The sequence below is a fragment of the Phyllopteryx taeniolatus genome, chromosome 11 (assembly GCF_024500385.1).
Source record: "Phyllopteryx taeniolatus isolate TA_2022b chromosome 11, UOR_Ptae_1.2, whole genome shotgun sequence".
NCBI lineage: Eukaryota > Metazoa > Chordata > Actinopteri > Syngnathiformes > Syngnathidae > Phyllopteryx > Phyllopteryx taeniolatus.
Window position 1 is genome coordinate 12,167,327 of NC_084512.1, and position 16,594 is coordinate 12,183,920.

The 16,594-nt window shown below is 39.7% G+C and overlaps 1 protein-coding gene across 4 annotated transcripts in view; it reads left to right on the top strand.

Moving 5' to 3' along the window:
- The window catches only part of macrod2 (mono-ADP ribosylhydrolase 2), a 487,683-nt gene that overhangs the window by 450,037 nt on the left and 21,052 nt on the right, over positions 1–16,594 (top strand). For 2 of the 4 annotated variants that reach the window (XM_061790567.1, XM_061790571.1), the window contains exons 11-15: positions 3,907–3,963; positions 9,936–9,974; positions 10,381–10,425; positions 11,187–11,321; positions 11,416–11,484. In XM_061790567.1, the coding sequence (XP_061646551.1) occupies positions 3,907–3,963; positions 9,936–9,974; positions 10,381–10,425; positions 11,187–11,321; positions 11,416–11,484 (345 nt within the window). The remainder of the gene's footprint in view (positions 1–3,906; positions 3,964–9,935; positions 9,975–10,380; positions 10,426–11,186; positions 11,322–11,415; positions 11,485–16,594) is intronic. The other 2 variants (XM_061790569.1, XM_061790570.1) reach the window with 2 other exon arrangements.

A 16,594-nucleotide genomic window follows, 5' to 3' on the forward strand; every position in this document is an offset into this window, starting at 1 on the left:
GAGGTGGGTCTCACTTACTTGCATGGCGGTGCTCCCGAGGCCGGGCACCCCGGGCTGGATGACTGCTTGGTGTTGGGGCGGTGGGTGGAGTGGGGTGGGGTGGTTATCTGGGGTAGGGTGGCATTGGGTCCCTGCGGCCCCCGCTGGGTGGCCGATTGTCGGGGCGCCTCGGTGGCGCCCCATCTGTGTGGGACGTCTCCCGTCCGCCGGGCTGCTCTCGGGTGGAACCCTGGGCCTGATCCCGCCCCTCGATTGATTGGGTGTGTTCCTCAGCCACCGCGGTGTGGCCACAGCAATTACAGGACACTTCTGTTAGTCTTTGTGCATGTAAAACGGTATCAATTCACTTGCATGCATCCGCAGGCACACACCCCTTACTGCAACAAATAACTCATGAATATGCAAATCGCTCGTGTATCCCCTCACTTATACTCTCGTCCTGTTCACTTTTATAATTTACATAATTAATGCCACCACACTTCAGTTGTACAGCCGGGTTCACGGCCCTGGTCCTGCATGCTTCTTCTCCTGTCCTTGTCCTGTCCTTCCCTCACAGGGTGTAACACGATATACAGCCCTATGCAACACTCATATTTAACGTTTCATTGTTGTAGATAATGTAATGATTTACTTCTCTCATCCTGTTTACAATTAGTGCTTTGTATTTTGTCTTTGTTTCTTTCTCCCTTCTAGCAACTTTGTTCTGTTCGACTGATCAAATCTGATTCTCAATAAACCTCAATTAGAATACCACAGCAGAAGTTTAAAAACTCGACTGTGACTCAGTAAAACTGTTTCGGCATTAAAGGGATACAGATTTTCCATTCTGCTTGACCTAACAGCCGAACAGGACAAACAAAACAATCATGTTCAACCTATTGTAATTGAATACACTACAAAGACAAGATATTTAATGTTCAAACTGAAAAACTTTATTGTTTTTAGCAAATAATCATTAACTTAGAATTTTATGGCTGCAACACGTTCCAGAAAAGCTGGGACAGGGTCATGTTTACCACTATGTGACATCACCGTTTCTTTTAACAACATTCAATAAACGTTTGGGAACTGACGACACTAATTATTGAAGCTTTGTAGGTGGAATTCTTTCCCATTCTTGCTTGATGTACAGCTTCAGCTGTTCAACAGTCCGGGGTCTCCGTTGTCGTATTTTACGCTTCATAATGCGCCACATATTTTCAATGGGAGACAGGTCTGGACTGCAGGCAGGCCAGTCTAGGACCCGCACTTTTTTACTACGAAGCCACGCTGTTGTAACACGTGCAGAATGTGGTTTGGCATTGTCTTGCTGAAATAAGCAGGGGCGTCCATGAAAAAGACGTTGCTTGGATGGCATCATATGTTTCTCCAAAACCTGTATGTACCTTTCAGCATTAACGGTGCCTTCACAGATGTGTAAGTTACCCATGCCATTGGCACTAACACAGCCCCATACCATCACAGATGCTGGCTTTTGAACTTTGCCTCCATAACAGTCCGGATGGTTCTTTCCCTCTTTGGCCCGGAGGACACGACGTCCACAAAACAATTTGAAATGTGGACTCGCCGGACCACAGAACACTTTTCCACTTTGCATTAGTCCATCTTAGATGAGCTCAGGCCCAGAGAAGCCGGCGGCGTTTCAGGGTGTTGTTGATAAATGGCTTTTGCTTTGCATAGTAGAGTTTCAAGTTTCACTTACGGATATACTGAACTGTATTTACTGACATTGGTTTTCTGAAGTGTTCCTGAGCCCATGTGATGATATGCTTTACACATTGATGTCGGTTTTTGATGCAGTGCCACCTGAGGGATCGAAGGTCACGGGCATTCAATGTTGGTTTTCGGCCTTTCCGCTTACATGCAGTGATTTCTCCAGATTCTCTGAAACTTTTGATGATATTATGGACCGTAGATGATGAAATCCCTAAATTCCTTGCAATTGTACGTTGAGGAACATTGGCCTTAAACTGTTCGACTATTTTCTCACGCACTTTTTTGCAAATAGGTGAACCTCGCCCCATCTTTGCTTGTGAATGACTGACCAATTCAGGGAAGCTCCTTTTATACCCAATCATGGCACCTACCTGTTCCCAATTAGCCTGTTCACCTGTGGGATGTTCCGAACAGGTGTTTGATGAGCATTCCTCAACTTTCTCAGTCTTTTTTGCCACCTGTCCAGCTTTTTTGCAGCCATAAAATTCCAAGTTAATGATTATTTGCTAAAAACAATAAAGTTTATCAGTTTGAACATTAAATATCTCGTATTTGTCGTGTATTCAATTAAATATAGGTTGAACATGATTTGCAAATCATTATATTCTGCTTTTATTTATGTTTAACACCACGTCCCAACTTCATTGGAATTGGGGTTGTACATCACAGCCTTCATTTCTTTATCTGTTTTTGTTCACAAAAATCGCAAGCTAACACACAATGAATGAAAAACACATTTGACGAGCTAATGAAAATTAGCGTTGAACTCGTGGCACTTGTATCTCTCAAAATAATGAATATTGGTACAAAAACGGTGTATAAACACATAGAATAGGGCAATATAACAATACTCCTTGGCATATATTCTTCAGATTGAAAAACAAGTTATCATAACAGTTATCACATTCGATTGTGACTTCTGCTTTCCTTGTTCGTGCAAGTGTGTGTCTCATTGTGTGTATCACACTCCCCCTCAGAGGCCAAGATGTGCACAGCAGGAACAGCGATTGTCAATAAAATGAAACCCCTGTTGCGTCAAGAAGTTCAAAAGTGTATTGCCACACATGTGGAAAAAGCAAATGGTCTGCCTACAATATACTGACAGTAAAAAAAATAACTGAATTGGACTTTATTTTGGACTTTAAAATTATCATTTGTATGTTTTTTTTAATTGAGATTATTTCTAATGGTTTTCAAAATTGTTTTTTCTTTTTTTTCTTTTATATAGTCAAATGTAGAATATGTTTGTTTAAATTAAGCAGTGGTTTTGTTGCAATTGAAATATATATTTTTGTTTTTGGTTTTATTGAAGTTATTTTTCTGGATTTCCTAATAATTTTATTCAATTGTAGTACATTCTTATTTTTAATTACTTTACATAACCCATTGGTTAATAATAATGGTCTGTTTTCTCATAGTTACTGTTGCTGATTATTGTTCTCTGAGTAATATTACTTCACAAAGCCTTTTCTAACATTCCATACTACAAAATAAATTACGTATGATTGTTGCTGATATTGGACCGATATCGAAATTCAAGGCTGCAATATCGTAAGTGAAAATGTTGCTTCGCGACATCACTAGAGAATAAGAAACTTGTCGTCGAACAAACACAAATGCAGCTGTTGTCAGTAGTTTGGAGGGACATCGTAAGTATTTGGTTAAGGGGAACTTAAGGGGAACCTAATCTGTTATTTACTGTTGGTTTCAAACGTCACCTTCCAGCATTAGAGGAGTTCAGTAAACCATAATAGTTCCTAGTTATGTTATGTCATATAGCCAGCACTGTGCTGGTCAAGGTGGGCCTTGTTTGACAGGCCTTTGCTCCTGTGCCAAGTGCTAGCCTTTCATTTTGTTCCACCAGCCGGAGTTTGACTCACTGCTACGTGGAACCTATTCAAAGGTTCGAATGGCTGCTGAATGGCTCACATTCTCTGGCAGTTTTTCCCTCAACTGTACTCTGGGGTCGCTCTCAAAGCCTCACATTGCCCCACAGGAGTCAGTGAGTTATAAAACAACAGCATGTAAAAGCAATTCACTCTCCCTTTACCCTGTTGTATTGAGGTCAGCCGAGACAGAATAGCCAAGTTGAAATAATAAGTCCTATCCCATCATGTGTTGTTTCTTATTGAGTACTCTGGTGATGTGACAATCTGTTACCCTTGTCACTAAATCATTATTTTCTTGCAGATAACATTTCACCGTCTACAAAATCAACAGCCAAGGATGACAACGACAATAACAGAGGTTTGTGTGAGGCATCCACAACATTATGTCAAACTTGATTAGTTGTATCACAACATCTACATGCCCTGCGATTGGCTAGCGATTAGTTCAGGGTGTACCCCGCCTCTCGCCCGAAGATAGCGAGCTCCAGCACACCCGCGACCCTAGTGAGGAGAAGCGGTATGGAAAATGGATGGATGGACAACATCTACATTGACAGAGATCAATGATGATTTAACAATGCTTATTATTGTGATTGAAGTGATTGAAGAATTTGGAGTGATCTACAGTATAATTGCACGGCAACATACTGAGAGCTGTTTAATATTCAGGTTTTTTTTATCTAACTCCATGAAAAGGGGAAATATTAGTCACCACTGTTTTGACCTTTGCAAATTTACAGCCCAATTGTGTAGGTACAATATACCTGAAAATGTGGCCAGTGAGTGTCTATGCATGTTTATTTTGTACCTGAGTGCTACTAATGATGACTCATCATTGACACATTTACATAAAAAGAAATATTTTGTATTTAGGAAGCGCTTTCTTGTTTATCACTAGTCATGGTCAGCACTCAGTATTCCCAGGTTCCTCTTTGGGCCAAGGAGTACAGGAGGAATATTGGTCCTTTTCAAATGGATGTTTTCTTGGAGGCAAACTTGTTTAAGAAGCCATTATCTGGCTATTCTGCAGTTTCAGCCCCTTTGGGTGTGTAATATTGAAACAATTATAGGCTTCTCCGATACGATGGACCAAAGATAATGAGATTCTTACACTGGAGGGTGTTAGTAGGCAATTAAAATTGTACACCATCCATTTGTCTTCAAGCCTAAAGGTTGCAGGGAATTTTTAAAGATAGCAGTCATGGTTGTTTTCCTTGGGGAAATGCTTCATCTCACTGATTGTGGAAGGCTGGACTAGATAAGCGCAGTCACTTCAAGGGCGTCAATAATTCTGTGTTTTTAAACATAGCGTGGTTTTGCTGCATTTCTGCCTGCCTGCATTTCAATCTGCCTGTTCAGCATACATTTCTATATAATCCTCCAGTAGCAATTCAAAATGATTCACAAATTCAATCAGCAGCATTAGGAGGGCATAAGTATTTTGTAATAATCTTTACAAATCCTAATTTATCAGGCCCGGCAGTTTAATAGTATCTAATCCATTCACAAAAAGCCCCGGCACAGCTTTCTAGCATGGGAACGCTCAGTCCTTGAGACAACCTCTCTCACAGGAGGGGAATGAAATGATTTTGTAAGTACCTCTACTGTAAAGGTTAGGTGTGGATGTAGCACCTAGCGGGAATTAATCATGGAAAACACTCGGATGTCACTGATAGCACAGAGTAGGAGACCACATTGGACCAACAAAAACGTACTGCATATCAGCTATGTGATATTCATAGTTCAAGATCCTTGCGGGTCTCATACAGCCACCAAATGCTTCTATCAGAAACAAAATGCACTTTATCTGGAGCCAGCAATGCAGTCTACATATCTGTTGCCATTCATATGTGGAGCACTCGTTTGAATAAATTACACTCTGTTGTAGTGCTGGGTGGAATGCATCTGTCAATATGCCTCAGTGTGATGCATCACACTCCTCGGGGGACTTCATGCTCCCCACACCATGGGTCAGCCTTGAGAGGCTTTTCGCCGCTGTACAGATAAAAGGAAAACATTAAGGTTGCCGTCACTGTGCTTCCTTTATAAATACACTGGTATAGTGGAGTGACACGTAATAGTAATAACAACAAGTGCTGTTGTTACTGCAGAAGGCAAATTGTGTGGGAGGGAGAAACACAAATGAACATACTATAAGCATCAGCTTCTAAAAGATATAGTTTAAGAGGAAATTATATGCAAAATTAAGCACTGTATTATGTTCTGAAGCAAAAAGCAGCGCTTTTAGTCCATATACTTGTATTCTTCCTTAGAAACGGACACAATACCATTACCAACTGTTAATTCTGATGGTATTGATGTGTTTGGGAAATTTATACTCGAAGTGTAATTTGATGACATCCTAAACAATCCCCATCGTAAGGCGAGTTAATGTACAATTTATTTTTTTTAATTTCATCATAAAAGGATTATTCTCACGACATTTTGAATGTATTTTCTTCGCAGTTTATTTTCATGAATTTGTACATGTACACTAAGATTCTGTTACTTCATAGTCCAACAATTGTCACTTATTTTGAGTCTGTTTTTCATATAAAAGCTAAGAAAAATGTGTTGTTTATAATAGATCTTTTTGTTTGTTTCCTAAGAAGAAGCAAAATTGGGAGAAAAATGCATCCCATGGACAAGTTTGAAATTGTGTATCTTGACAAGAATGACCAACACGTAATAACAGGAAAAAAAAGGGCCATAAATATACTGAGGCTTTTTTTATAGAGACATCACCTGAGTTGGCAAGCAGCCCCAAAGTGTTGACTATTTGGCATCAGGGTGGTATTAGTGAGATTAGTGGGTGTCACAGGGCACAGTAAAATGTGAACCTTGAGCCAGAAATCAATGTCTTGCTGAACGTGTTTGTCTGGGTTGCTAAGGTTTCTGCTAAAGAGGCGACGAGGAAAAGGGAATGGTGGTGAGTGCGGGCAGTACACGGAGATAAATAAGGGTGAGTGGGCCGACGCTCGTCCACTTCACAGGCTTTGCTGACGAGCACATGCAGCATTTTTGGGGAATGTGAGCTTTTGGTTATCCCAGCGACCTTTTTGCACATGCCTCATGAATTTTTCCTTTGCTTTGCTCCAGTTGGCTTTCATATGAGGGGTGGATGAGAGGGCAGTGGAAAGAATGTGTTCGATTTTCATTTATTGCAGAGGATGAGATCCATCAAGATATCCACTCTATTCAAGTAGGACACAGAGGGAAGGTTGCATATTAACTTCTAAATCTTTTATGTCCTTGTAATACTTAACCCTGTCGCTGTCATTAATAAATCATCCACGTGCCTGTAAGACCTTTTTTTTTTTAAACAAAATACTGTGGCAACTCACTTAACACAAGTGTAGGAACATCGACATAGAGTATTTACAACAAGATATCATCATTAAAGCCGAGTGTTGAGGTGCAGATTTGAGCTGAGAGCCATTTTGTATGGAGTTGTTGACCACTAGTAAAGTACTGTATGTCGACCCGCATTGACAATGAAAAAGGGCGTTAAGTACACTTCAAGTTGGCAAGAAAGCTTGTGACAATGCTGCCACCTGCTGTTCGTAACACGAGTAAGTTGCATTGTTGGGGAAGTGTCATTGTGGAGAGACATTCTTCTAATGGTGCTAATCTTGGAGCCATTATAAATCACAGCTGCCCTACATATGATGTTTTCTCACCCTGTGTGTGTGGGCATTCTTTATTGCGGATTGAGCGCTGTTCTTCTCCATAAGCTCAATATAAATGATACATTCAGGTGGGGGAAATTGCATTTGGCCTCTTGCCAGATCTGACATGTTGTTGTTTGGGATCACTTGATACAATTATGACATGTCATTCGGGAGTTTTCAACGCAAAGTGTGACCTCAGCCTTCATCTTCACCTGTTTTTCTCACTAAGGTATTCCTTTTGGCCCTCTCGGTGAGGCTCCATCTACAAATGTCAGTCATGATTACTAGAAAGGATTATCATCGACTGCGTGTCACCAGTGTTCGGCATGATGGACAGAGGCACTCGAGATAAACATGCAGCAGTGCGAGAACTGGACTTTTTTTCCATTTTAATAGAGGTTGGCGTTTTTATTGTTCTGAGTGCAGGGCAAAATTGCGTAGATATGGAAAATGGTTTCTCAGTGCAGCTTGTTAAGAAAAAGCAATTATAGAAGCTCCACAATAGCCATTGTGTGTAGCATGTTCTCTTATTGGTGTCATGGCTTTCATTTACAGACTTGGTCCCAAATGTCATTGGTTTACATACAGTATCTGTTTGTGGACGTGTGTGTACTGTATGTGAGAGAGCATGTTTAAAACCTGATGTCAATCGCATTCATTTTGTTACAACTGAAATGTGACCTTAGTTCCTTCGTTAGTCCAAACTATAGTAAAGGTTGTCAGTTATTATCCATCCATCCCTTTTCTGAACCGCTTAATCCTCACAAGGGTCGCGGCCGTGCTGGAGCCCATCCCAGCTATGTTCGGGCGAGAGGCGGGGTACACCCTGAACTGGTTGCCAGCCAATCGCAGGGCACATAGAAACAAACAACCATTCGCACTCACATTCACACCTATGGGCAATTTAGAGTCTTCAATGAACCTACCACGCATGTTTTTGGGATGTGGGAGGAAACCGGAGTACCTGGAGAAAAGCCACGCAGGCGCTGGGAGAACATGCAAACTCCACACAGGCGGGGCCGGGATTTGAACCCAAGTCCTCAGAACTGTGAGGCAGATGTGCTAACCAATCGTCCACCATTACACCTTGTCAATTATTAGTTGAACATATTTTCTTAATTGTCCAATCTTTGGTCAATAATTAAGGAAGCATACAGAGCCAACTGCATTTAAAATGTGCATCCATTCTTATCAAATGATATGAGAAAATAGTTGTCATGGGAATAGTATAAGAAAGATATTTGGCAGTTAAGGTATGAAATAATTACATCTCTCGGACTGCATCATTCAGTGTATTAAAAAAGAAAAAAAACTCCTGAGATGTAATCATTTGGTCAAACATGACATAATGATGTGTGTCACTGATTGTGTTCACTCGCTGACTTCAATGCAGGCAGCATGATGGCGACATGAATCTGAGTGTAAATAGTTGTCTCTCTATATATTGTATTTGCTCTGCAACTGATCATTTGAAGGTTTAGTCTGAGAGCTGAGATCGGCTCCAGCTCTGCGACCCTGAGCAGGAAAAGCTGTATGGATGGATGGATGAAATAATAATGCATTTACAGTACACTTGAATGGTGATGGAGTAAACGTATATTCTAAATAGAAATATGTAAGTAATTTAGCTGCACCTACACTGCCAAAATTAAGTAAATGCTTCTTTTATTTATTTGATTTATTATGTGCCTTCTTCTCGTTGCACCACATCAAAAAAAATTAATGTGGCCACCAACAAATGGATAGCAAATGAAGCCTGGATAGCAAATGGGACTCTGTAAAAGACAAAGAAAACACAAACAAATTTCAATTCCATCTTAACCGGTGTTGTGGAAAGAGTTGAAAACCCCACAGTGTAGAAAGTATAGTGTATATAGTCCAGTGAAAACGCATGCATGTCCAAAGGTACATGTACATAAAAACAAAGAACAACAGCAAAGGCCTTTCTTTGTTTCTTCGAGGTAAAAGAAAAACAAACTGCAAAAATGTGGATTGATACCTTTGGATGAGTTTTTGTTTCTTTTTGAAAACGTTTCAAGTACAGATGACAAGGTGGACGGAATGATCCGCATTCCCATGGAGCTCCAAAAATGCCTCCAGATCTGCCGTTGGCCGGAACGACACACGCACGCACGCACGCACACACACACACACCAACTGCTTGTCCTCCCGGTCTTATCCAGAAGCATTTTTGACTCCTGGATTGAGAATTTGGCATACTATATGGTCCTCTGGTCACCGTAAATATAGAAACAGAATTGGAGAAGCATTATGAAGATCCTTTTGTGTGGCACAAATATAATGACAGCACAGTGTTCCACCCTTCATGATGACTGAATTGTATGATAATGCAATGGTTTTTCAAAATGTTCACTTTGCGACCCAGTTTTACATTTTTACACTCCAGAACACTGTTATTTTGTTGTACAAATGAGTTGAAAACCGTCCTGTGTGTATGGCCCGTAAAACTGAGACGAAACAGGTTAAACTGGAGGTTCCTGATTAATTTCAAGGTGACGCTAGCTCTCAAAATATAAATCATTTATCAATAGAGAATGTTGCCATTTTGGAATGTTTTATTTAATTATTAATTTTTTTTTATATGATATGTGCCTGCCGTTCTCGTGTTCAAATGATGAACATTTGCTCTCCTTTCGAGGAAAAGAGGAAGCAAGTGATGAAGACAAGGCTGACAATGGTAATGTCACTTTCTGGCTCATTAACATGCTCACAGCCTCTTGGCTCTGCCAGTGTTTTTTGGTGTCATTTGTCATCAAGAATTGAATGTACTATTCGCTCCACTTCAGTCTTTCCATCCCATGTGCCAACACTGCAACAACAACAAAATGTTCTCTTATCACAGATGCATGGAACAAAGAAATCCCTCAATTATGTATGGCTTTGGAAGTGACATTATTTTCCCCTTTCTTTTTTGTCATTTAATTTATGCATGCCTTTGTGGTTCCATTGCTCTCACACTGCAGCACAAAGACAAAGCGACATGAAGCAATGGAATGAAAAAGCTGTTTTCGGTGATATCGAAAGTTGAGTAATTTCAACTCTGGGCGTAAATATTTGCTACTTTTTGAACTTCTCGTTTCTAGATGCGGAAGGAGTTGAAGACGTGGTGATGGAGAGTCAGAACCCAGGTATGGTACACTTGCAAACAAAGCCTCTTGGATGAGCAAGTTTTCATTGTACAAGCTGGTCAGACATTTTGGTAGTGGAAGAGTACATCGGGCACAAATAATTCTGGTCCAGTGTCTCCTAAAACAGCCTCATATGAATTCATTTAGTGCGTGCGTGTATAAAAAAGACAATGTGAACTGAGAGCGGGAATTATTTCTTTTTGTCTAACTATGAACTTTTCTGCCTCTCTATTTCCTTAACATTCAGGATTTGCATTGATATCAGGGAGCAGCGTGTTGCTTGTCTTATATTTATGTAAATGCTATTCCATTGACAGAATTTTGACAGATGGAGCAGATATAGTGTCTCCAAACATGAATTTCGATAGGTTTGTTGTGGTGAATGCATCCCTGGGTTGCTATCCAAGGCATTAGGTCTTTAATTACCTTCTCGCCAGACACAAACAGAAAGGTAGAAGCAACAAGGAGAAAAAAATACATAAAACAATAGCAGCAGATTAATGCAGCTCATGGCTACATTGGGGCGAGGGGGGGAAAACCATCTCTGGGCACTGACTTTTCATTAACATTGTGTTTTAGTTAGCTACTAATTTTTACGTTCTTTAAAATAAATAAACAATGCCCATCATAAGAAAATAGTTGCAAACACACTTGGGAAACATAACAGTTGGGGTATGCATTGGGTCATTATTTGAAGACTTGACTCACGTGAAATCTTTACTCACATCTGAATTAATCCTCGTATTTTGTTGCTGGTCAAGACGAAGAGTTGGGCCTTGAGGTGCTCAGCCAAGAGGAAGATGAAAACAACAGTCAAGACAAACATGAGGATATTGGAAGTGAACAAGATGAACATCAAAAAATGGCTGTTAATAAGGATAAAGATGAAGACAAAGGTACAGAACAGTGCATGCATCCATCCACCCATATATTTTCTGTAGCGCTTGTCCTCATCAGGTTACCAGATGAGCTTATTGGGTTTTTTTTCAGCTGAAGATGAGCAAACTGCTGCAAAGACTGAAGAAAAAGATGCAGCAAAATCCGCTATGGAGATGGAAGGTAAAATATGAATCAATTTATCTTTCAGTCTCTCTCTCTCTATCTCTATCTCTCTCTATCTCTCTCTCCAATATCTTAGATAATGCATGTACAGTATTTGGTGCAGTAGATATTTACAGCAAAATACCTCAAAGTGCTGTAGCATTGACTGCAGTTACTATTGATGTTGTTGTTGTTGTTTGTTAAACTACTGGCCTATCAAATTAAAGTCCAGTTCATCCCTCCAACCAATTGTGTTGCTGAGTTTCAGAACTGTTTATTGCTCCAAGTGTTTGCAGACTTTGTCCTAATGTCAGAGCTTCTTCAGTTTCGTGCCGAAACATTGTAGTACGGAAGCAGTAGCGGTCGTAATTGTGTTTGGTCCTCATTGCTACAAATTAAGCTTAGTCTAAATTGGGTGTGGATGGTGTGACCACTATTGCATTAAGACAACGGTCTAAGTCACTCCCATTTTCTTCCTATTTCACCTTCTCTTTGAGTGACATTCAATTAATTTAGGGTGAGAGTGAACCTTCCAGATAGATCTGTCTGGGCGAGCCTTCTCCATCCACTCTGAAAAGCCATCGGAATACATCCCGTAAACACTACAAGCCTTTCCATCAGTGGAAAGCCACACTCCACCACGCTGATTGTGTCGCGCCTGTGCCTGCCACCGTCTGTCACTGTCAAGGGTTACTATGGGATGGCTGTGGCAAAGCAGTAAACAGTGGTGTCATTCATGATTGCAGGTAGATTACAATTGGTGTGAAGGAGTGGGGTCTCCGGGATATTGTAAGTGCAACCTGTCTTAGACCGATAGGTTAAAACCGATCTTGATTCTCACGCATCGCCAAGCTTATTGGTTGATCAAATAGTTCCCGAGCAAATATATTTCATTATAATAATATCTGCAATCAGGCTCCTTGGTCATAGCATAGAGTGTTATTAGTTTTTTTTTTTGTTTTTGTTTTTTTTTATTAATTATTAGTCATTAGGGTAATACAATGATTCATAATGATGTGAGGAATGAGGAGCAATGAATAAAACTACAATGGAACCTCCCAGGTTTTACACCCAGTCCAGCATGCTGATTGATTTGTTCATAGCCATCCATTGTATTAAAAAAAAAGACGATATTATTGTACTCAGCCTTTCATGACGTGTGATATGTTCTCACGTTTTTAACATTGTTTAAAGACCCTATAAAGTAGTGTACGAATAAAACTGTCTCATATATTTGACATAACAGAGAAATTTGTATTTGAATGATTAAGAAAAAAATAACAACACCAATATAAAATGAGGTTTCAAAATGGTGAAAAATCAGGCCGTTATATCCGCTCTCAAACGTTGCGGGCCTGTCCGTTTAATGCGCTGAAACCACGCCTGGCACACCAATTAATTGTTAATCAAATACAGAGTTCCCTCACCACTTCGCGCTTCACGTTTTGCGGCTTCAGTGCTTCGCGGGTTTTTCCAAAATATTCATTAAAAAATAATAATAAAATAAATAAATACAGCAATGTCGGCAGCCATATTGCGGAAAGACGCGTTGTTTCATGTTGATGCGCGCGAGAGAAGGTTTCCCTGCATGCCAAACAAAGAGATGAGTTGACTCAGAGGCTTTGTACATGCCTGTTCTGTACAGGCACTCATACAAGGCGTGTGATTGGTTCCCGGCACGACATCGCCCAATGAGAACACAAGTGGATTTATCCTGTGAGCTGATTGGCTGCGCATCATCGCAGCCTCACCCAGGTTCTTCCCTTGTTGTGTCTCGCCAGTCTCGCCCACACTGTTGTGTTCGCAATAACTTTTTTTGTTTCAGCGATAATTTGTTTGATTAGTTAAGCAAGCCCTTACAATGCGGCCGAAGCACTGTGCCCCTGCGAAAGCTTCCTCCGGAGCGCCCGAGAGGAAGAAGAAGATGATGGGCATCAGTGAAAAAGTGAAACTTTTAGATTTGATCAAAGAGGGCAGAAGTTATGCATCTGTGGCATGCCATTATGGCGCGAATGAATCTACAGTGCGGTACATAAAGAAAAAGGAAGCAAACATCCGCAAAACTGCTTCAATAACCTTCAATAAGGAAGCGAAACATGTGGTAACTCCGTGTAATAAGAGAATTGTGAAAATGGAAGCTGCATTGGCATTGTGGATTGCTGATTGCAGGGAAAAGACAGTGAGTTTGGACACTAATATTATCAGGACAAAGTAAATGTTAATTACTGTATAAGGTTATTAAAGATTTAAGTAAATACGTGTACTGTTGTAATCTTTGTCTCAAATATTTAAAATATAAATACTGTTTACATATTTTAAACATTCTGGTACCCACGAAAATTCCTAGGGGTGGTTGGGGCAAATCCTACTTTGCGGTTTTTCACCTTTCGCGGGGGGTTCTGGTCCCCATTAACTGCGAAAAATGAGGGAACACTGTACTGCTACTGTAGAATGTAGCAGTTTATACATGCACCATGAAAATGATGGAAGCTTACACAATGTGAAGTCACGTTGGATTCGAGCCTTTGACAGCTTGTTAATTGTCAATATTGTCAATTTTGATTCACGTTTTTAAATACAATCCCACAGTCCTGCAAAACGGGTCAACACACTGTGTCGCTTCATACAAATTCTGGATTCATCTTTTGTTTTGTTTTTTTTAAAAGCTTTTGCCCCACTGTGGTGCTCAAATACTATGTGCATTTCTCCCGATGTTATTAAAGGGTATTGCTGACTTGAAGTTTGAGTTGTTCACTGTTTTAGTGTCAACTGAAAATGTTAACTTTAGTGGGCACCAAACGTAAAGCTGCGCAAGCATTACAGGCATGTCTTCCTTATTTAAACATGTCATGGCAATAAGCTTGTGTTAGTGTGTACAAGGCATTGATCGCACTTTGTAAGGAGTGTTAAAGACATTTCAAATACCATTGACACATTTATATCCACTTTGTCTTAACACTCTGCTGTTCTCACACAGCTCACTATTGCACATATGGAAGTGTGTATCACACCTAAGAACTTCAGTCCCAGCTCGCCTACACTTTATACTAAGGGGTGAAAACAGCTTCCTGTTCATTTTCACCCTCATCACTGTTTCTGGTCTGCATGTTTTCTTATTTTAGATGCAGATATTGGACACAGCTTTGTAACTGATGTCTTTTGAGTTTCTTTTATTAGCACGTAGCATGTCTTTCAATATACAGTAACTACTGTATATAGAAAGTAGTGAAAATATACAGTATATATAGTATCGAGCAGAAAGAGTCTAATTTTATTTAAGCAATATAAATGACCAAACAGGCATAATATGTAAAACAAGGCACAGTATGTAATGTGGGGATTTCATAGTGTAATAGAATATGTATGTGGAGAAGAGATATGTAAGGTGGTGGGCAGAGGAAATATTTTATATTTTAAATTGGGACGCGTGCTACATCATTTGAATTACAGTATATGCATTCAATATCACCTTCCACATGCAGGTAATGAGATTCTTAGCCTGATATTTGTGGTTAGAAAGGCTCACCAAATTGAATCAGAATCCAATCATCCTTTATTTATGAATATTCATAACATACTTTAAAAAGGGAATTGGAGGCTGCATTCTTATTGCCTATCTCTTTATCCTTGTTCTGCTGAATTGTGAGTGGGCACCTGCTTCAATAAGCTCATGGAACACCCATAAATTAAAGTAAGACGCTCTTTGCCTTGAGCAAGGAATAAATAAATGTGAGTTGAGAACAGAAATTGTTTTTCCTTCATGCATTGTGATTCTCCGCTAGAAGTCAATAGCTTATTGTCTTTGTTCTGAAGGAAAGCTTTAATTGCAGCACAGGTTCAATCATCGTGTGTATACATACTGCATCATCATTTTCCCCCTAAATATTTGAATAATAATCATTGGAAAATTCTAAATAGGTTTACAGTTTAATGTTTTGTTTTGTTCTATTTTGTTAATCCTCCTTGTGTGGTGCATATTAGCACCACACAAGCAATGCAGCCGTTCTATCTGAATATTAAATTTGTTTTACCATTTCTTGCTTTTGATAATGAAAGACAATGACATCCCATTTCCTGTATTCTAGGGTAGGTTTTTTTTTTTTTTGTGCTCCTGGAACAGCAGTGTATGTTGGTAAAAACAATTAGCATAGTGCTTATGATGCGCAACCAATATGGACTGCCTTTCCTGTGAGTTAGTGGTTTGACTATCGTTGGTGGTAATTGTTTTTCTTTTTATCTGTATCATATTTATTTCTTTGTCATGCTCATATTTGGTCTTTAGGTGTGTTTAAGGTTTTTAATGCTGAACGAGTCGGCGTTGCTGTGTTTCACATCTACTGCAGTGAGTGACTTGCATGGTATAAGTGATACTGTAACTTCAACTTTTAAAAGATGCATTTTGAATGAAGTATGAAAAAAAACTTCCATTACTTTCAAATGCCGTCCATCTGTTTTCGTAAATCACCAGATCGCAAACGCCCAAGGGAGAGCAAGCCAAATTTGTGTGAGCGCGAGATCAACAGTGTTGTTAGACACATTGATACAGATTTGATTTTTTATTTGTTTTCCCCTGTGAACCGGTATGACCACTTCACATTTGTTTGTTGCATCACATAACAAAACAGAAACATGAAACAGAAAAAAACAGAAACATTTAATCATGCCTGCCCCTTCACATACACAGTATTTAAACATTACACGTGAGCATTCAACTTCAAATACAGTCAAGACAGTGTAAATGGTGTTTGAATAAAAATGGTGCTTCCCTTTAAAAAACAAAAAGACAATTTCTCTGTGACCAACAATCTTTTTAACGGTAGTTTATATATCGATCCACATCCAGATATTACATGCTAGTAACATAGCCACATAATATTAAATCTCCATCCATTCACATACAGGGTCAACATGCCTGGCTAGTTACATACACACAATGCAAATATCTATTTACATAACACAAATAATGTTCACAAGCCACACACATAATATAAGTGTGTCAATTCACATACACATATAATGTAAACAACAACATCTGTCTGAGAGGGAAACACATTACCAAGGTCTGCATCTCACAGCTGGCTACGGCCAATCGGCCGTACTTAATTCACTGCCATTGACGGCTTTAGAA